This window comes from Phlebotomus papatasi, chromosome 2, assembly GCF_024763615.1.
Source record: "Phlebotomus papatasi isolate M1 chromosome 2, Ppap_2.1, whole genome shotgun sequence".
NCBI lineage: Eukaryota > Metazoa > Arthropoda > Insecta > Diptera > Psychodidae > Phlebotomus > Phlebotomus papatasi.
Window position 1 is genome coordinate 110,098,446 of NC_077223.1, and position 23,225 is coordinate 110,121,670.

At 33.2% G+C, this 23,225-nt stretch overlaps 2 protein-coding genes across 5 annotated transcripts in view; both read left to right on the forward strand.

The window, feature by feature from the left end:
• Positions 1-22: 22 nt before the first annotated feature.
• On the forward strand, positions 23-1,389 carry LOC129800804 (uncharacterized). Its single transcript, XM_055845467.1, has 2 exons — positions 23-173; positions 240-1,389. Exons 1-2 carry the CDS (start codon positions 162-164, stop codon positions 1,200-1,202), a joined length of 975 nt encoding a protein of 324 aa, XP_055701442.1. The 5' UTR covers positions 23-161; the 3' UTR covers positions 1,203-1,389.
• Positions 1,390-6,676: 5,287 nt separating this feature from the next.
• LOC129800806 (ion transport peptide-like) overlaps positions 6,677-23,225 on the forward strand; it is a 63,155-nt gene continuing 46,606 nt past the window's right edge. For 2 of the 4 annotated variants that reach the window (XM_055845474.1, XM_055845471.1), the window contains exon 1: positions 6,677-6,807. The gene's annotated coding sequence lies outside the window, so the exon portion shown is untranslated. Of the gene's footprint in view, positions 6,808-11,684; positions 11,712-18,716; positions 19,600-23,225 lie in introns of those variants that run through there. The other 2 variants (XM_055845473.1, XM_055845472.1) reach the window with 2 other exon arrangements.

Here is a 23,225-nt window from a genome sequence, read left to right on the forward strand (position 1 = left end):
CTTCTTCATGGCATTCACATCTCAACAGTCAAGTGAGCAAAGAACAAGTCCGCAAGACAGATTCTTCTTCAAGTCTCTCTTGATCACATTTTGAGTTTTTTTTTAACAAGTTTGAGAATTTTGTTGCTGAGGCCAGAAGACACATAAACAAATCTTCAAAAATGAATTTTATGGTGAGTTAACAACACAATCTTTGAAATCCGGTCAGAAACTTAACCAGATTCTTCTTATCTTTCCAGATTGTATTCTTTCTGCTCATTGGAGCTGCTAACTTAAGCATCCAGAGCCCAATTGTTGACAACAATGCCGAAGAAATTGCCTTGATCTATCCGGATTCTGATATAAATGCTGATGATGATCTCCAGCCAGCTGAAAATCACATCTTCCGTCCTTTCTTCCGTTACAAAGAACGTTCAGCTTTCAGAAGACGAACCCGAGAAGCCACTCCTGAAGATTATGTTGAAGTCATCCCAGAAATAGAAGAAACTGATGATCTACAACCAGCTGAGAATCACATCTTCCGTCCATTCTTCCGTTACAAGGAGCGTGCAGCATTCAGAAGGCGAACCCGTGAAGCTTCTCCTGAAGAATTCTCTAAAGATCTTCCTGAGCTTCCAAATGAAGATTCTGATCTTCAAACTGCTGAAAACCACATCTTCATTCCGTACTTCCGTTACAAGGAACGTCGACTTGTAAGACACCGTGGTCGTCGTTCTATTGTCCCAGAAAATGTACCGGCTGACTTGCCTCAAATCCCAAGTGAAGACTCTGATGATCTTCAAGCAGCAGAGAATCACATCTTCGTGCCCTACTTCCGCTACAAGGAGCGTCAGGCTTTCAGACATCGTGGTCGTCGTTCGGCTCCAAATGAAGAACTTGCTGCAGATTTTCCAGAACTCCCAAATGAAGATTCCGATGATCTTCAAACAGCTGAAAATCACATCTTCGTACCTTACTTCCGCTACAAAGAACGTCGAACTTTCAGAAGGAGGGACTACCGTGCTGTTCGTAATGTCAATGACATCGATTCTGAGCCTGTGAGGACTAGAAGAACTCGATCTGTCCATGATCCTAATGATCTTCACGATCTTGAAACTGCGGAAATTCATGTATTTCGCCCCCTGTTCCGATACAAGCAAAGCGCTGCCTTCAGGAGGCATGTGAAGAAGTTTAAGAAGACCAACAGCAGCAATAGGGGTTAAATTAATTAACTTCAATTAGGACTATTTAAATTCTGCTTATCAAATAAGCATAACTGTGATAGTTATTAGACATTTTTCAAATTTACAATTTATATCCACTTACTTTTTATATATATTTTTTGAATCAAAAATTTATAAATTATTTAATTTTAAAATTGTTTTACAATAAATTATATTTTGCCTAAAACATCTTGCTTTTTAATCTTTCCTCTTGAGCGGTATTACTTCAGGTTTTCCGAATGACCTGAAGAGTTGGAACAGTCACAAAATTCTTCCAAGACGATAATTAATTGTTAATTGGTGTTAACTAATTTATTTGTGGTCCTCAGCAACACATTTCAAGTGACTGTGATTCACCTGATAACTCTCATATTAATTAACAGGTGATTAGCAAACAGTTAGATCGTAAAATATTCACTTGAGATTTGTTTTGATAGCAATTTTCTCAATGCATTTTCCCCCCATCTCAATTGCGCAGATAAAAAATCTTCAGTTTTTCATCTGACTCATTCTCATCGAGAATAGATTGGAGCATTTCCCGGGAAAAAAGTCCTCAAACATCTTGCGTATGATTTTTCATGTCGGAATTCTGTGTGAAAGTTTTGCAGAGAGACTTTCTAGAACATTTTACTAAAATTAGTGCCTATGTGTGAAAGAAAGTCTGCGCAAGTTCTTTCAATTTCAGCATTCTTTAGCATTCTTATTGGACAGAAACAAAAGAAAAACAGTGAAAAGATATTCCAAGATATGATAGAAAAATCATCTCAATAAATTTGCAAATTGAAGGGTGATTTTTCTCTGCTTGAAGTCTTCTCATATAAAAAGGGTAGTTAATTTTAAAAGAAAATGGATACAGCGTTTCTTGTGGCGTTTCTGCGAAGTTGTGATGGTTTAGAGAGTTAGAAAATTTATCTAAGACCTTGTTATTCCATTAAGTAAATTTTAGAAAACGATCTTTTAAAAACGAAAAATGATGAATTTTCTGTATACAGTAGAAACCCGCTATAGGCCATCGCTCTATAGTCCACAATTTATCGACAGTTGATTTCAAAACACGATTTTAAGTTAGCTTATGTTTTTTAGTACGCGACATGCAATATTGACATAATTATTTTAATATTTTTGGCAAAATTTATTGAGTAGTTGTGATAATTAAGATCCATAATGAAGAGAGTGAGGATAAGTATCACAATCGCAAAGGTGGAAGCCGTCGAGCAATTTCAATACTAAAGGTCGTTGATAATTTTAAAAAATGACATGGACTATAGTGCGACCCAAGTGTCAAATCTGGAACCAAATATGGCCTATAGCGGGGCTCTACTGTACTTGAACAACTGTTCCCATTTTCGCCACGACTGTTCTTATTTCTAACCTTTTGTTTGAGTTTACAAGAATTTGGCATGTTGTTACATCTTTGTTTCGATTTTTTTTAATGAATTGAATAATTTGAATATCAATTTCCATTGCTGACAACTGTGCGGATTTTTGCTGCGACAGTTCCTAATTCTCTTTACAAGTGGACGAAAACTTCAAATTGTCAAACGATTCTTTTGGTTTCGTTTACAGTAGAGCAGATGTGTGCAAGAACCGTTTGAAACCGAAAAAACGTCAAAAGAAACTTGTACGTCAGTGGTCAAAACAATACTTTGACAAACTTATTTTGACGCTTATTCGGTTTTAACGGCTCTTACGCACCTCTGCAGTAGAGTTTCGCTATAATCCATACAGTAGAGTCTCGCTATAGGCCATCGCTCTATAGTCCACAATTTATTGACCCTTGATTTCAAAACACTGATTTTAAGTTAGGTTATGTTTTTTAGTATGCGACATGCATAATTATTTTAATATTTTTGGCAAACTTTATTAAGTAGTTGTGATAATTGTGATCCACAATGAAGAAAGCAAGGACAAGTACCACAATCGCAAAGTAAGTGGAAGCCGTCGAGGAATTTCAATACTAAAAATCGTTGATAATTTTAAAAAATTACATGGACTATAGTGCGACCCAAATGTCAAATTTGAAACCAAATATGGACTATAGCGAGACTCTACTGTATTTGGTTTCAGATTTGACACTTGGGTGACACTATAGTCCGTCATTTTTTAAAATTCTCAACGACTTTTAGTATTGAAATTGCTCGACGGCTTCCACTTTCTTTGCGATTGTGGTACTTGTCCTCGGTCTCTTCATTATGGATCTTAATTATCACAACTACTCAATAAAGTTCACCAAAAATATTAAAATAATTATGATAACATTGCGTCGCGTACTAAAAAACATAACCTAACTTAAAATCAGTGTTTTGAAATCAACGGTCGATAAATTGTGGACTATAGAGCGATGGCCTATAGCGGGGCTCTACTGTAGTTAATTGAGTAATTCCTGAAGTAACTGAAAACTGTGCTCATTTTCGCCACGACAGTTCCCAACCCTTTGTTCGAGTTGACTAAAATATGCTGACTGAAAAATGTAGAGCGTATGGCCTATTCGACACATGTCAACCCAGTCGACGGCCACAACCCACCAATCCTAATCCCTTATTCCTTTGACACGGCCACCCCTACTATCCCGTATGGGTGCTGAAAGGTTGCTTTGGGGCTTTGGTTGTTAGACAAATGTCCTCAATTTTCAGTGAGTGAGCATCAGTCGCCGTGGACGGTTCACTCTCATGAAGTGAAAAATGGGTGGCGCCTTCAGTTCTCCAATTTCCCTCTAAGTTTGTATTTTTCTATTTAAGTGAGCCCCATCTGGGCTTACAAAAAGAAATAAAAAAACCTAGCTATAAAATACTTCGTTCGGTTTTCTTTTTTAAGTAAAATGAGCAATTCTCGAATTAGCTGGCACCTGTGGTCATTTTCACCGTGACTGTTCCTAACTATTCGATCGAGTTGACTAAAACACCGAGATACCAAATGCTTCTTTTAACAGTAAATTGTGTAATAATCAAATTCAAAGAAAACTGTGTTCATTTTCGTTGCGACTGTTCCTAACTCTTTATTCGAGAATTACACCATGTTAAAACCCAGTTTCCTTTACAAATATGCTCAAAGTGGCCCCACCTCTCCCTACTTCTAATAATACTCCCAAGCAATACTTTTTTTTTATTTGTCGAAATCTTTCCAACCAATTCCTAAAAAAAATATTTCAAAATATTATTCTTTAGTATCCGTATTTAAATTTGTTATTTGAGCAACCCCTTAACATCGTGTGATTGCGTCTCTATAAATAAAATCAGCACGAGATTATTTAAATTTCTATGATGACATCTCAATATAGTATACTGTATAATGTCTCAGTCACAAAAATTACATCCTCATCTCTATTCCGTCGTTATCAAGACTCGTCCTCAAATTTGAAAGTCATGTGAAGCGATTAGAGCTTCTTAAAATGAGAGGCACGATTTTTGCACACCAAAAAGGTAAAATAAACATAAAGAATTTGTCACACTAAAAAGAACATATCAGAACAATATTCACAATCCAATGTTATACGGAATTCTCACTGAAATTCTTTAAAATTTTCACGAGAATTTTTGGTTTTAACCAATTTATCAAAATGCTAAACATTACTGAATAAATGCGGATTTCCAGAAGTGTATCCAAGAACCCATCAATTCTCATCCAATTAACACTATTGGCAACTAAAGAGCATGGGTCTACAAGAAATGAAATTCTTTAGAAAAGTGCCAAATTGGTTAATGGTGTAGGAAATGTGCAGAAGAAATTAATTGATTCACTGAATTCAATCGTACGATAAAGTCTTGTATAGATTTTCTCGGAAAAGCGTTTTGTAATCTGCAATCGGCATCAAATGCTCTTGCTGTTGTGCTCAATAAATTTTTATGAAACTTGAAAGCCACTTTCAATCGCGTATTTTGTCGTGAACCAATTGAGTGTGACATGCTTAAGAAGTATCGGCAAGTTTGTCAACAGTTCGCAGAATCTAAAATTTAGAGAAAGGCATTATAGGGCCATTTATGCGCAATTCATCCGCAGGTTTTTGGAATAAAATTCACAAGACTATTTCGGACCAAATTATACCGATAAACTATGGGTCTTACCAAAACCTTAAGGGCTTAAATAGACTAAGGCCAGCTTCAGACCTAAGGTTTAGCCCAGTTTCCGATGGTTTCGAATTTCAAAATAGCAACCAAATTTAATGGTTTTTCAAAATTTAATGGATCACTTGCCCATGTTGACCAATGTTATGTGATAATTTTTTCAAAAAATCTTGATTAAGAAGAAATCAGAGAAGTTAAGCCATATGGCTAAGCCTTAGGTCTTAAGCCCGTATAAGGCTGATCCTCAAGAATATTAACCGTAGATGCGGGTCACTTTGCCCCCTGCAGATGACTTTGACACCCTCCTGTTCGTAAGCTTTTCTTTAATTCTAATGTTTAAGAACGGTTTTCACCGATCAGACATGGTAGATCGGATCAGTAAAGACCATCCTCAAGTTCTAGAAGGAAAGTAAAGTATTACGTAAAGGAAACTTATGCAAAGGATCTTTAATCAATCGTCCAAAGCCCTGGGTGTATAACAGTTCCGGATAAAACTTTACTAGATAAGCCTAAGTTCATTTGTGCTATTTTACCTTAAACGGTTTTCGATGAGTGGATTTAATCCGTTTATAAGTACAATCTCTAATTACTAAGCAAGCCCTACTTAATGAAGCTGTATAAGGCTTATGTTTAATTATTAAAAAAAAAAACTCACGATGTCTGGACTAAAAATACCATTTTATGTATTATAATTTCATTTTGTAAACCAGCCTAAATGTCTCAATTTGGAAATTCTGTTCTTAATCGCTATCTCAAGCTGAGAGTGCTAATGGCGCTAAGTGAAGAAGGTGCAAATTGAGAGTCCGGCTTCTGGCCACCTCTTCTCAAACTGTCGTGGATCCCGGGGTGCTCTTCATTGCCTAATACCAATCAACATAATCGATCAATTTTGCACATGCCGGAATGTCCTGACCCCGATTCACTGGGGTCACTGCTGGGTATCCTCGGGAAATTGCGCAAGAGAAAGGCCAAATGAGTGGGTTCCCCGCAACATGATTACAAGGAGGGTGTGACAGTGACGACATTGTGGGTGGTGTTGAGAAAATTGTAGAAAATACAAGACGTGGGTTTTAATGTGATAGTTCTTTTTTTCATGTGTCATCAAGAAAAGGAAGGGCAGAAGAAGTAAAAAAAAAAACTGTGGCGAAATTATTGGTATCATCGCGTAATGAAGAGATGGTTGAATTGCTCCATGTAATTTACCTCCCATTGGGAGGGCCAATCATAGTGTCTTCCATGATGATTGCCCTCGAAGATGAGGATGTCTTAAGGACCAGAAAAATTCCACTGTCAGTTGAACTTGAAAGGGATGATGGGAGATCACTGTGAACTTGGCTATAGCGCGTCCAACTGTGGGTCCATCTTTATAAATATTGCACCAAATGGTGGTGCCTTCCTCATTGATAACTCGATGCTGGTCGGAGCATCTTGGTGTTGCAAAAACAGTGTTCTAGAGAATCCAAGTGAAGGATATAGGGATCTTGAAGCCATATAGTACTGAACTTTTCTAGTGGAATTTATTACAAGGAATATTTCTTAAAAATGTAAGTGCAATGATTTATATATCTTTGCAAGATCTGTGTTTAATTAGACTGTCTAAAAAATGTATAATTCGGAAATATATTCGGTCGGAAATATATAATTAGGTATTACTGATCTAAATAAATTAAAAAGTGGATTAATATTTTAAGGAACCTCTTTTGAAATCGAAAAGTTCTATCATAGATTAAGTGCTTTATGATAACCGATATGACCTAATAGAATGTGAAATCTGTGCTATATAAATACGTGTTTACAGGGTAAATACGTTTACAAACTAAACATATTGTATCAAGTATAACCTAGTGAAACGAAATTTAATGGTAAATAAAAATATTCCAAAAAACGGTGTTATTGAGATTTTTATGGTTAAAATACTGTGCTTTTAATAGTGAAAAAACGTCTAAAATTTTCACAATCCAAATTGATAATTGTAAAATTGCAGGATAATACGGGCTTCAGACCTAAGGCTTAGCCATATGGTTTAACTTCTCTAATATCTTATCAGTCAAGATTTTTTGGAAAATTTTGACTTAGGATTGGATTATAAAGGGCAAATGACCTATTACATTTTGAAAAATCAATAAAATCGGTTGCTGTTTATGGTTTTGAGACCCTCGGGAACTGGGCTAAGCCTCTAGTCTGAAGACGGTGTAAGTGTCAAACTTGTGACCTATTCCAACACATAGGAAAGATTCTAATTATTAAACTATTAATTTAAGTAACTCGGAACATAAATGCAATAACATAAGTTACACTATTCAAGTTGCAATATACTTTAATAAAAATCTTTGAAGTAAACCTTTGAGTTGTAAAATTTCCTTAAGAGTTACCTAGATTAAAAAACTGGAAATCACCATATTTTCTCTAATTTTTATTCGACATATTATTTTTAATTAAAGTTCTTAAAAGTATAATACTTAAACTACATTTTCTGAAATTTTCAAATCAAAAATCTTTAAAATTCAGCCGTTAGAACCTGATTTTCAGAGACCGTCTAACATATTTTTCCCTGGCCAAGATTTCTCGGAATAGGTTCATCTGAAATACCAAAACCGAATATTTCCTGTTAGCTGATGAGCTAAATTCGTACTTGAACGCTAAATTTTTCTTTATAATGAAATTTAGAGTTCTGGCAGAATTTTATACACAAAGATACAATTTGCGGCATATTTTACACCACTTTTTGTCTTGTAAAATAAGTTGTGATTAAAATAAAAAAAAAATCTACCCTTCAAGTACGAGTTTGACTCATCACTTAACAGGAAATGTTTAGTTTTCTTTATGTCAGATGAATATATTCAGAGAAATCTATGTAATTTTAAACCGAAACCGTAATAAACCAAAAACTATGTAATTTTTCAGAAACTGTCTCTAAAACTCTGGTCCCAACGGCTGAATTTTTAATATTTTGAAATGAAAATTTCAGAAAATACAGTTAAAATGTTATACCTTTATATGTTTAAGAGCTGGAATTAAATTTGTTGTTTTTTGTTTATTGTGTTGAAGAAAGATGTCAAGAAAATATGTTGTTTTTTCTTAGAATGCGCGACCTATGTAACCCCTTAATAAAAACCTGTTTTATTAAAAGGTAATCTGGAACTTAAGAAATTAAAGTTCTACGTCTTAAAATAAAACACATTTTGGTTAGAAACTTTAATTAGGGTAAACTTTATGCCCTGGACACACTTACGACTAAAGTCCAGAGACGACTAAGCTAGTTCATAGCCAAGTCAGTTCCTGACACACTACAAATGAGGCTTAGCATTCACTGGTATCCATAAAACATAACTTTCGTGGGTTTTTATGCAGATATTTCTGCTGAAATGCACTAATACTCCTCTGAAAATGAAACTATTTGTAATATCATGTCTCAGTACACGTCCAATAATTATTGTTAATTACAATTATTTCTGAGGTGGAAGTTAACTCGCGACTTAAGCAAATTTAGGCGATTCCAGCGTATAACTCTCTTGTTGTTATAGTGAATTGTCAAGTAAATCTACAAGTAGTTTCATTTTCAAAGGAGTACTTGTGCATTTCAGTAGAAATATTTGCAGAAAACCCACGAAAGTTAAGTTTTGTGGATGACAGTAAACGTTAAGCCTCGTTTGTAGTGTGTCAGGAACTGACTTGGCTATGAACGAGCTTAGTCGTCTCTGGACTTTAGTCGTAAGTGTGTCCAGGACATTAGACTTATGGTTTAGCCAAATGGTTTAATTTAAATAGCTCTATAACTGGTCAGGTGAACTTAAGGTTATGAATTATGAAATCTAATCTAATTTAATTTTAAAATTTAGTTGGCCTTACTTGTTATTTATAAATTGGTAAACTTCTAATAAAGGTTAAACTTTTAAGTATCACCCCTTATGTTACACTGGCTTTAGGCCTAGGCTTAGCCATATGGCCTAATTTTCCGGGAAAAGTAATCCAATAAGTAACCAATTAGATTGAGAAAAGGATAAGAAAATGTTCCTTATTCAGGATATCGAGATCTTCGAGAACTAGGCTGAACCTCTAGTTTAAAGACCTTTTTAGATATCTCTATGAACAAAGTATACACAACGTAAAACTTTCATATTAGAAATATTTACTAAAATAATATATATTTTTAATGTTTTTTTTCATATTAAATTTAATCTTCAAAATATATCAATGAATTACAGAATTTTTAGTACTATTAGAAAAAGCAGTTGCGAATGTTCCTACTGCCGGTGATAATGGCAGAAAAATAATAAATAATATAGTAATATTTTTAAATTATTAAATTATTAAAATTATTAAAAATTAAAAATTATTAAAATATTAAATAATATAGTAATAATAGGGAAAAGAACAGAGATGACAATACAATTCAATTCAATTCAAATTCAATATATTAATTGTAACGTTATGTTTTTTGTAAATAAACTAAAGAACATTAACTAAAAGTTCACGTTTTCAAAGCGTTTCAAGTATTTAAAAAAATAAAATCAATTTCAATTCAAAAATTTTCCTTTCTAACTAGTAAAAACCTTAAAAACTTTTTTTGTTTTTTTTAAGTTGATGTAAAGTTCATGTAAATTTTTTATCACTAGCACAAATCAGTATCTTTTTCTAATTCAAATGTTATTAATTGTACCATTCTTGAATCACGAATAATATTCCTTGAATCTACGAAACATCATACTTTGCTTAGAAAGCTACAACTAGTACAGAACATAAAACGTAGTTTAGAAGTCTCTAATATAATATTACGTAATTTAATATTTTTTTTGGGTATAAATAGTTTAAAATGTATATGCAAATAAGTATACGAAGGAAGATATTGAAACTCTACTGAAAGTTCCCTTTTTACAAATTTTTCAAATGAAATGGACAATTAGTATTGCACCAATGCGGCTCGAAGGACCAAATGTTTTACCAAAGTTTTCTTAACTTTGAAATTAATAAGGGAAGTCTTTTTATGAAAATATTTCAGCATAAATTAATGAAAGGGAAAAGGTTTACAAAAGCTATATGACCAACCCGAACTGGAATTGGCATAGAATAATATGGTCAAAATCGTGAAAGCTAAAATTCCGAATAAGTTAAGATCTCGAAGAGCCAAAGTTCCCAGGAGATACTTTTCACATGAGCCTATAAACGAATTAAAAATTACAATTTTATAAGGCTAAGGATGTTATGGTTTAGGTCTGAATGTAGAGTTAAACATAAAACTCTTTATAAAATTTAGTTTGAATAAATCGTTGATAAATCTTAGGGATGTCGATCTTTTCGGAATTTTAAGCCCTTAAAGGGATTTTGGCCAACACTCTTAAAAATCGATCTCGATATCTCTCTCCTTAATCTTGAATAACAGTGTATAATTGGTATTTAATTAACAGCTAATTCAAATCGCGCTTTAGTAATCCTTCATCAAATGATAATGCCCAAAATACTGAATTATTTGCCCCTTGTTTCTCACGATTACATATGATGTCACCTTTTCGTCCGCAAAACTTAAAATACAAGATTTATTTCCTGATGCACTTCTTGATGATAGAGCCTTAAAGTTATTTTGATACTCCTGAACACCTCAAGTCTACTCCCAAACTTTAAAAAAACTTAAATCCGTGAAATACTCATAATGCATAATTCTTTGTTTTTATCTGTGGCGAGAGCGATGTATTTGCTCTGAATTTCAAATCATACGATCCATCATCGTGGCAAATGAAAACCATTTGCATCACGTAATCGCGGCTTAATTAAACCCGATCGTATGATCAGTTTTTTTATATTCTACCTCTACCTCTGAGCTGTTGGTCTTGTCCGATTCCATCGTCATCTGCTTTGGGGAGAAGGCCTCTGCCTCAGCCTCATTATGTCACGTTCTCCTCTGTGGCTAAGGTGTGCAGATCTCTGGGGATTCTCACCTAGAGACTTGTTTCAAGTGACGATTTGGAAAATGCGTTGGGCAATGGCTTTTCTGGGCGCCTCTATGGCTGAGACGTGCTCTGGCCGAGAAGATCGCGAGAATTGATGAGCGGCCAAGCAAATTGGCGGCCAACCAATCGTCCGGCCATCCAGCGCTCAGTCACGAGAGAGACCTAATGGGCTACATCCGTTTGCTGTGTGAAAGTCCGAGGCATTCGGAAAGAATTTTTGCTGGTCAATTGAACGCAGTGCGTGAACTAGTGTCATAAGTGATCGTGTGCTTATTTCAGGGCTCAAGATCACCTACCCCCAGAATCTCCAAAGTCTGGGGATTTCGATCATCAATAGCTGATCGATTGCACCAAGTGCTAAAGTGATTCACAAAGTGATTTTCAAAACGAAGAGGCCAGGAAAAAACGTGATCATGTATCAACATCTCGATCGACGTAAGATTACATCTCCATAGAATAGTCCAAAAGGAAGGAATCTCAAGACAAGATCATCGAGCAAAAGTGTAAGGAAAAATCTCTGGACGCTTTTCTCGCTAAAAAACCAAATCGAAACAATTTGTACCCAACCAACAAGTTTTAATTAGTGATCTTTTTTAGATTTTCTTTTAAAGTAAGAAATATACCGCAGAACTGAGTTCAAATTATTTAAAAAAAAAAGCGGCATGAATGTGACCTAATCTACCCAAGAAGCAAAATAGATGCGTAGAACCAATACTATCACATGAAATTTAACCCTTTAAGGATGGGAGGGTCAAAAATTGAGGGTCCGAAAAAATCCTATTTTTCTGATCTTTTAGAGTAAAACGAAACTTTTGATGACCGTAGGAAAAATTTTGATTTTGGGTCATTGACACCGTAGTGACGTTTATCCAAAATTTCTCAAAATGACATTTCGATATGTTAATGATTTAAAATTTTCTGTTTTCGAACTGAAGAAAGGTGCAAACGTCGAGAAATGTTTATCAGTAAAATTAATTTACTAATTTAATTATTTAAGTTCGAACTTTGGCGTTCGAAGACAGTCGAAGTTATATTTGACATTTAATGACATTTTATTAGGTTTTAGAACAAAGGAAATAATCAACTCCGTGAAGTATTAAAAAATATCAAGATAATGGCCTCAATTCTGAGACCAAGATCAAGATCAAGATCATAGAAAATTGAAGATTTTAGTATTCTGAAATCAAAAAATCAAGATCAAGATGTCAAATCTGTCAAATATCTTGGAATCTTGAAATCCAAGACACAAACGAAGAAATGAAGATATTTGTTAGAAGTGACGTTTCGTTAAGTGTGGAAAATCTTGAAATCTTGGTTCTTAGCTAAGATATTTTAAGTTCCATTAATGCTTCGCGTCAGAATATGAAATCTTGATCTTAGAAAAATTTGACAGCTTGAAATTTTGATCTTGATCTTGGTCGCACAATTGAGGCCAATGATCCTCTGTTTTTAGAACTTGAAATATATCTTCTTAAATTAGTATTTCTAAAGCGGTGATACTCAATTATAACAAAAAGTCTAATTAAAATCTAGCTGAAACTCTCAATAATAAGATATAAAATTAAATTTAAAAAATACAAAGAAATGCACAGATTTACAAAAAAAAGTCTAAGATTATAAACTAATTATTTTCCTATTTTATTATAATAACTTTTAACATTTCTTTGTTCAAAAAAAAATGCCCAATTTCAAGAAAAAAGGAAATGTTCAATTTCCTTTTCATCCAAGACACTTTCCTCAAATTTAAAGAGTTTGCTGTCAAAAGCAGGAATTATTCAGAGAATATTTTTGAAGGAAACATTCTGAGTTTTTTTTACGAAATTATAAAAAGAAATGACTTATACGATTTTAGTGTAAATGAAAATTAATTAATACTGATTTTTTTTATATTTATTAAAATTTATTCTATAACATTTCATTAGGTTAGTTTAATTTAGAATGAACGACAGATCATACTTTTAAGGGTTTAATAACAAATAACAAATAAATAATAAAAATAAGTTTGATAGAAAAATGTAAATTAAACCTTTAACAATCTAAAAAGACAAGGAAAGCAAATTAAAATGCAAACCGATTTTTTTGCTATTTGCAATGAAAAGAACTAACGTAAATTAACATAATATTTTTTTCAGGTTTAGAATTTTAAAAATACAAATAAATTTTCTCAGAATTCAATAGAATGCATAGAATTTAGAGATCTAATTTTGGTTGATGTAGGGGAAAGCTTCCAGGATTTACAAACACTCTGACTTCGAACACTTTATATTTTCCCTATGTTTTTGACTTATTTTTTTCGCAAAAAATTGAAGTATTCAAGGTCAAAGGTCTGTGAAGCCTGAAAATCTACCTCTACTTTTAGTTTCCCAATTCTTGGTAAATATAACGTAAGTATTACAAGATATGTATTAAACAAGTTTGAAATTGAATAGATTTTTCTCAGAAGGTATTGATTTTTCAAAGATTGTCTCTTTTTAAGTAACTCTTGAACTTTTTCTTTTACAATCGCCTCCCACTTATCATAATTTGACCATCTGATGACCGTCAATTTCCTCGTTTTTGCAATCCAAATACAATGGTCATATGACTTCAAAATGCTACCTGGGTAACCTGAATGACGTGTCAGAAAATACTACTGCAACCAAGAAAATTGTGAATGCCGTCTTCGTCTAATTGATCTCTGTATTTTCCATTTGGAAAATTTTCTCACCCAAGGATGATACATGTGTGAGAAATTTCAATATAACACAATTGACTCTCATAATTTATGAATTAACTGCAAGACTTTATTTGAAAGCGCGCGTTTTGCTATTTAGTACCTCACCCCTTGCCTTCCATCCCAACATTATCACCACAACAGATCACCAGCCTCTCTCCAATCCTCTCACGAGAGATCAACAATCACTCTCTCTCTCGCGAACATTGAGATGATATTTTTGGTAATTTTTGCCGAGGGGCTTATGAGTCACTCCAATTTCTTGTACCATTGATATCCTCACAGACTCACGCCAATTATCGTCTCACTTATTAATTGCCCACCTCATTATCTCGGCAAATTAATCTCACAACGGGTGGCAAGTAGCTAGAAATGTGACTCAACCTGTACTTGATCCGTTTTTCGCGATTGTGGAATTTGGGAAAATTTTTCAACTGCGGAAAAGTACATTATGGAGAATTCGTCCAGAGGAAATTTTCCCTCTTAACCCTGATCAAAGCTGTTGCGGAAGTTTCCAGAGGAATTGCAATTGTAACTTTAGTGATTAATAGCCTTTTGTTCTTGGTGATCTTGTGCAAAAGACTAGAGCAAAGATTATTATGAACTGAGATATGAACTTGTTTTGCATTGTTTTATAACAATATGAATTTTAAATAAATTTGTCAAGTGCTTTTCTGCGAAAATAGCTGAAAACTCGTAATCTTAAGAATCTGTATTGCATAAGGATTTTGCGAACTATGCATTTCTACTATTATTATTTTATTATTATTATTATTATTATATACTATTATTATACTATATAAAATTAAGCATCAGTTTAAGAACTAATTTGCACACGAAGAGGTTTTTTTATGAATTGCGAAATTTTAGAGACAGAGTTCGAATAAAACTTAGAATTTACTTCAAATAATAGTTTTAAAGCCTCAAAAAGTATTTGATAATCTGATCAATTCCTATTGAAAAGAAGAAGAAAAAGCTCAATTTTCAAAAGTATCCCATTTAAAATATGCATGACTTCTCCCTACACAGAAAAAATATTTCGTAAATTGTTCGCAAAATGAATGTGAATTTCTACTGAAAACTTACAAAATGCTCTAAAAATATCGAAAAAGTGTGTACTTTTTTCACAAACATTGGCCTCAATTCTGAGACAAAGATCAAGATCAATATCAATATCAAGAAAATTTCAAGATTTTGGTATTCTGAAATCTGTCAAATCTGTCAAATGTCTTGAAATCTTGAAATCCAAGACACAAACCTTGTGGATATCAAGATTTGCAATTCTAGAACCAATATTTCAAGATTTCAAGACGGTAAAATTTCTTGTTTTCTTGAAATTATTCCAAGAACCTCTCGGAGGTGCTTGGAATTTTCAAGATACTAACAATTTGAAGAGTTTCATGCGGAAATTATTTTTGATGAGGAATATTTCTATAAGGGATGATACAAAAAGAGAATTACTATGAAAAATGCTATGTTTGATCTTGTAATTTAATCGTAATGATACATATTTCTAGATGTACATTTTGAAATAAAACACCCTGAGAATACTTGCAAAAGAATAGCATCTTGCATAAGCATTTCAGGGTTTATTACACCTCACAAGTTTAGTGTTCACTTCTTTTATTCCGGCTAATATCTTGTCATATAATTATTTAATACAACCTATAATTATTTTTTCTAATTTATATGGCGAAATTTCAATAAATTCGGCAAAGAAATGAAGATATTTGTTAGAAATTACGTTTCGTTAAGTGTGGAAAATCTTGGTTCTTAGCTAAGATATTTTAGGTTCCATAAATACTTCGCGTCAGAATACGAAATCTTGATTTTGGAAATATTTGACAGCTTAAAATTTTGATCTTGATCTTGGTCTCACAATTGAGGCCATTGTTAGTAAAATGATCATTTGATGAGTATTTTTAATTTTTACAAATACTTGTTTGTAAAAGTTTGTGAACACACAGAAAAATGTTTGTGAAATTTTGTCATTTGTTCGCTTTGTTCGTATTTTTGGACAAACAAAATATACAAACAAATGTTTGTAAAAGTAGAAAAATGATCATCGAATGATCAGGTTACGAACAATGTTTGTGAAAAAATACAAACTTTTTCGAACTTTTCAGTGGGTTTTACGATTCACGAGCTTTTCGAAAGTGCCCTTTGGGAATTCACAAACATTTACGCGTATATTACCGATTCACTACCGCTTGAGTCCGAAGAAGTCTAGTTAGAAATTTCGAACTAGAAACTAGGCGATTCCCTATTTGTTGAAGGGATCGTTGTCTGGCTTGCCTCGCGAGCGGAAGAGGGAGCTTATCCTTAGATTTGTGGCTTCCACGCTTTCCTCGTGTTCCACGAGCTGTTCTTGAAGTTAAGTTTTTTTTTGTATTTTCTTTGTACAGAGGACAGATTGTCCTATGAAATATTAATAAATTGAATTGAATTGAAATTGCAAGATCATTCAAAAAATCCAAATTTAAGTAAATCGGTTAAGAAATAGGCCTTCTAACGTGGTTAAACTTTCTTCTTCGAAAATTCGATATCGAAATGTTTTTCGGACATAGAATTATGATTTCTGAGCGGTGAAATCAGAATTTGGAAATAAAGGAGACGTCTTTATTATGATATTTATGATATTTATATGATTGCTCTCCCTTCGAACTTCTTTGTCTTTTATAAGATATCTAATTTTAAAATTTTATGATCTTATACCGATTTGAATTTCGCAAGAAGTACATTCCTTTTCAAGGTAATTTAAACATTGTGATTCTTTGTCAATAAAACATCAAAGAGTGATCCATATAAGCAGAAACTTTGAAAGATAATTCTCAGAAAAATAATTATAAACATTTCCACATTCTTATGTCGCGTCGATTCCAAAAATGAGGACACTTAGTATATGATTTATGATCGTGAATATTCGCCGTGACTACCTCTAAGACATATTCAAAATTGATAACATCTAGGATCTGATTTCACCAGTAGACTCTTGCTAATTCGATTCTTTAAAATCGGAATACAGGAAAGTACCCATGCTTCGTAATTACTAAACTTTTCCTCTTTTTCAATTAAATGTGACTCATCGTAATCATATTTTAAAACTAAAGGAAATTGTCCAGTTTTTAAAACATATTGCGGAATCACATTTATTGAAAAACATAGAAAAAATTTAGTCATTATGAAGCTTCACAGCGTACAAAGCATGAGCACTTTCCCCTATTAATTTTTATTTAATTGAAATAGATTATTTGTCCTTAATAATTCAATTCTAAGTAAAAATGCTCCAAAAAATTCTTGATTGATAAGAAATTGAAATTTAAACAAGTTTTTCATATATTCGGTGTCCCATTCGTCCTTAAGGTGTAACCCTTTAACAACGACACACTTTTTACGGACGGAAAATCAAGAATAAAAATATAATTGAATAACATAATCAATGATAAGTCTTACATCTAACCTTGGAAAGTCCAACAGAGTCTGATTCGGTGTATTTTGTGCTTCTATGAACGATACGAACAAAAATAGCTTAACAATTTAAGTAATTTTTCTGTCAATACTAATGAATAATATTTTTCGCTTTAATGAAAAATATTAGGTATGAGTATCGTAGTTTTTATTGCCAAAAGGGTTTTGCTTAAAAAAAATTGTAAGTATAAAAAATAAATAAAATCAATTATGAATTTGAGAATTTAAAAATTCGCCATTTTTGAGCTTAAATATTTACTACATAGCAAATAGCTAGAGAGTTGCAAAAAATATTCTAGATTCATTGAACCTTCTACTTTACAATTATGTACAGACATAAGAAAAAAAATAACTTTAGGTAGTCAGGAAAAATTATTTTCATTATGGGACACCGGTGTTCCAATCGTCCTTAAAGGGTTAAGGGTTAAGCCGTATGGCTAACTAGTCTGAAACCCGTATCAAATGGTTAAGCTTATTTTGCAAAACACCTTCTGCATTGAAATTATTTATCAAGTAAACGTAATCCGTTTATTTTAAAAATTCCCACATTGATCTGAATTATTAATTTTCTTTATAAAAAAAAAGTTAAAATAAAAAAGATATGACACCATGCATCTGAATCATGAATACCAATTAATAGCTATGATTAGATGTTAGATCAATGTGCAAAGTCTCTGGAACTGGATCAAAGCATCTCCTGGTCTAATCCCTATAAATCATCCATTACTCACTCAATTAGCATTTTAAATGCACATGCAGGCACGTTTTAGCATTAGATAGGCGTAATATAAATCCTCTGCGGCTATTTTCAACTTTGGCGCGCAAACCCAAAAGGGGGAAAGGGTTGAATGGGAGGTTTAAGGCCTATTGGGATTTCGCGCGCGCGGAAAAGCTCCGTGGGAAGTTTTTCTTTTGGGTGCGTAAGAGTGAAAGAGGCGGTTTTTCTTTCTTGTTAACTTGGGGAGAGATATGTGAGAGAGGAGATTATCGCAATGAAAATAGCCTACAATTAATCTCATGAGACTTATCTCGCCTCTCTCTCTCTGTGTACTGACCAATACTACAAATTAGTACAAGAGGCTCGTACAAGATGGTTATTTTTTTCCTGCGTGCTAAAACGATTGTGAGATGTGGAAGGAAAAAAAAAGAGACTAAAGATCTGTGGATGGTGGCCAGAGCTGTTGTGGGGTCTTCCACTCTTTGGATGGCAAGTTGTGACGAAGAAAATATTCTCCGCGATAAATCTCTCAACTGAATGGAACTATACTTCATGCACACTCTTTAGCTGCTGCCAGTCCTTATAAAAGCAGTTGAATTGAGCACCTTTGACTTAGTGGTAGCCGAGATCTTAATGTGAACAGAGAATATTGCGCTCCGTCGTCTTACGTACTTAAAATCAACTCCAAAAACTCTCGCAATTTGCACGAAAGAAAAAAGACGAAACGGTCCAGACCTCAGATTTTTTTTTTTGATAATATCTCTTAAAATTAAGAAATTAAGCCACTTCCTAAGAGATACTGAAATATTTCAAAAGTGCAGCACAATGTCAGCAATTTGTGATGCGAAGTGTACTTAAAACCTGTGTTAATATAATTAATAAAAAAAAGAGTAGATAAAAAAAAGTTAATTGTGCAATGTTTCACTCAATTTCTGTGAGTGTCCAGTGAGAAAAACTAAAAGTGCAAAAGAACAGACCATAAGACTCTTTATATTGAGACACCAGACAATTTATATTAAATTCCCTTATTTTCCCTTCTTATTTTTATTCCGCGTGTGTACTTGTTCTCGAGCGTTTGGTAACAAATAATCACGGCTTTGTTTAGTTGTCTCTTTAACTTATTTGTTACAAACTCGTAAACATCTAAATAGCTTGTTTGTTGGTGTAATTTCTACAGTACTTTTCACGCTATATATATTTTTTTTCCCTATACATATTGTTACATTTGGATATTTGGTGCTATCATTGCGGGAAATCTCGCTGAAAAAAAAACCATTCAGAGGTGCTTTATAAAAATTTCTGTGTGAATAAAAAACAAGAGGACAATTTTGTCCATTCATCCCAAGCTGAACAATTGGCCTGGAGAGAAAAGTGTGTCTTGAGGTGAAGCCGGATTTTGGATAGAAACCCCCCTTTTTCATTGGATTAAAATTTAAAAAAAAAGAACCGCTCTAGACCACCATTTTTACACTAATTAACCAATACTCTAAATGTAAGTCTGACTTTAGTTTTAAGAACCCATCACTCTCCCCCCTCAGAAAAAAAATCCATTTTAGCAACATACTGAAATTTTTGGGAGATGAAACACGTGGAGTGGCAATTTATCATCAAATTAATTGTTTTACTGCTGGAAGCACTCGAGTTTTTGCGAGAATTCTCTTTACGATGTGATCAACACACAATAAATCGCGTAAAAATAAAAATAATAATGTGCTATGCTATTCACATCATCGTCCGCCAAATTGGAAGGCGATGAGTGAAGATACTGAACCACAAAAAGCATCTACAGATGCTTAGGGAAGACATAGATGGCGCAGTTAAAATTGAGAAGATTTATTGCATTGACAAATGTCAAATTTTACAATGGCAGAATCACATTGACAGTAAAATACTCACCGTATTTTGTTAATTTACGCATTTTCATTGCAATTCTTACGCAAATTCTCGATCACCGTATTACCTTATCTCATACTCGATGGCACTAGGTGAAAATAATATAAGAAAATTGAAGAAATAAAACAAAAATGCGATAGGGTAAGTGTGCCAAATTCCGGCCAGCTTGCAATTTCGGCCACCTTTTTTGTTCCTCGAATTTCCATGAATTTTTAGTTTTTGCATACTCTAGAGATTATACAATGCAAAAGAATAACAAAAAATGTAGTTTCGACATACGAGATGACTTGAAAAAGACATTTGAAGAATTCCCTAAGGGCAAGAGACTATGAGAATGAAGGTGGCCGAAATAGGGCACCAACTCTATGTCTACATTTTTATTCATTTTAAAATGTATTAAGAATGATTTTGGAGTAAATAAAGGCGACAAACTCTTTACAAGGTTCCAAGCAACACTTATTAAAAAGAGGTAATAAAAAAAATCAATTTCTATTAAAGATATTACATTTCAAACTTGAGACTTTGGCGCTTGCATGCAACTATGCCGAAATTTGGCACACTTACCCTAAACGGTGAGCAAAAAACTGTACGATTAATTAATTTCTCTTACAGTTTTTTTGGCTCACCGTTTATCAAATTTTTGTTTTATTTCTCCAAGTTTCTTATATTATTTTCACCTAGTGCCACTGAGTATGAGATAAGGTAATACGGTAATGGAAAATTTGAGTAAGAATTGGAATGAAAATGCGTAAATTAACGAAATACGGTGAGGCTACGGCGATCATTTTATTGTCAATGTGATTCTGCCCTAATTCCAATGAAAAATGAACTTTGTATATTAGCACTTTACTGTTCTCAAGTGGTTCTACGTTATCGACTTTTCCTTGTGTTGGTTTCTGTCACGACAGTTTGATCATTTTATTTTAAAAAGTTCGAAAAAGTGGTAACGGTTGAGAGCAGTCATTTGCTAAAAGAAAATATTCAGGAGAAAGATTTCCCTTTTCCATGTTTCTAATTAATTGAAAATTGAACATGTTTTTTAGCATTTTACTGTTCTCAAGTGGTTCTACGTTATCGACTTTTCTTTCTGTTGGTTCCTGTCACGACTGATTTTCGGTTTTAGAACAGAGCAATGACTGTGAAATAAATTATTTCAACCACCAAGCAGACGAAATGAGAAGCAAAAATGTGTTTACTTAGGGTAAAGTGGTACAAGTTGGACAATCAATGGTACAATTTGGACAGGGCTTTTTGTCTTGATAAATTTAGTACTTCATTTTTATTTGTATATTTTTAATGCTTTAGTTTTATAATTTGGTTCCTTGTGCTTAAAAACAAATTTTGTACTGTATTTATCAAGAAAAAATCCATGTCCAACTTGTACTAGCGAATTGTCCAACTTGTAACACTATGTCCAACTTATATCACTTTACCCTATGGGTTTTGCATTCATTATTTGAAATTTTCAAACTCCGGCTGTGAATGAAACAGTTGAGATTTTATATATCATTTCGAAAATTGATAATAATAAAGTACATATTTTTTAATCAGGTTTACAAAATTCGAAAATCGATTTCGGAAACTAAAGAAAACACATTAGAATTTCCTGATAGTTCTACAAGGTGGCTCATGTAATTTCCTATTTGAGTTTCAAACGGGTCGAATTATCAACATTACTCTTCTTTTTATTATCACGAAAATCAAATCAATTTGCACTTCCAAATAAAATAATTTTATATCGATTTGTAATCAATTAAGACTTGCCAATAATTCCAAGACCTTTCCAATAAACAAAATCTTGTCCAAATCTTTTGAGAAATATGCACATTGGAAATAAGATTCATGGTATTTCTGTCCTTCTATCTTATTATAATTCGAAATTCAGTTTCAAATTTTCCATCATCAATGATATTTTGTACAAAGATATTACCTTTTAGCTTTTGGTTGAGAAACTCTCTCTCAGCCAATTAAATTTCGATCTCAAGTCTTCACTTGACTTTAAAAACATATTTGCATAAAACAGCTGATTTTGGATTTTCACCATTTTTCGAACGTAAACTTTTCAGGGTTTTTTTTGTGACGAAATTTAAAAAAATTAAGCATTGTCCAGCTAATTTTAAGATTTTAATTTTGAAATGAATATTCAGTATTTCTGGTTAGGGGAAGGCGCGCTATCTTCGCACGACTCAAGCTTCGGACAACTCAAATTTTTGATGAATTGACCCGTGATTCTTTACAGATTGTGATTTCAGATTCAAAAAAAAATTGTTTGCTCGCAGCTTGAATCTTCCGAAGGTAACGTGCTTTCCCCTAGTATTTTTATTGATAACCATAAATGGATTCGAACCTGGAACAATTCTTTTCTAAAATAGGGGAAAGCTCGCTACCTTCGGAAGATTCAAGCTTCAAACAATTTTTTCTCAACACGTTTTATAAACGCGTGAAATAACTAAAAATAATAAAACTTTAAATTGTTTGAAGTTTAACCCTTTAAGGACGAATTTGAAACCAGTGTCCCAAAATTAAAAACTAATTTTTCGGACTATTTAGAAGACAAAATAACTTTGTATAGTCAAAAGAATGATCGCATCTTGACCTAACGGCTAAGATCAAAGTGTAGTATGTGTTCTTGTTAGTTAAAAGAATAATTTTTGTTTTTGGGACACCGGCGTCCCACTCGCCCTTAACTCTTTCCGGACCGCAGCATATGCTGCAAGCCAATTTCATCTTTTTTTAATCAAAAATATCTAAGCTCAGGAATTAATTGAGGTCCTACAAAAAAATATCTTACATTTGGACATCCTTATAGTTTGTAATCATCCACATGAATAGGACTTTTATCAGTTCTGAATAATTAAAAAACATTGTTTTTCACAGAACATTCATATGCTGGTTTGGGTACTCAGAGTCCCAAAAGAGACGAAAGAGTTAAAGTGTTAAGTTGTCCGAAGATACCACTGTCCCCTACAGAAAATTGTCTATAATTTTGTCCTATAATCGACCTTCTAAATAAACCTAACAATAATTATATATCGGGCTTTATTACATAGTTTACATAGGAATCTTCTGTAAAGTAAAGCATTAAGGTGTAAATACACATCAGCAGTGTCAGGGAAAGATTGGTTTTTATGCAATCATATGAAAAGTGGACATAATCCTTTTTATGTATTAAGTTTCATAATATTGATTCCGTGAAAATAGTGTTTCAGCTTTAATGAGTTTGGA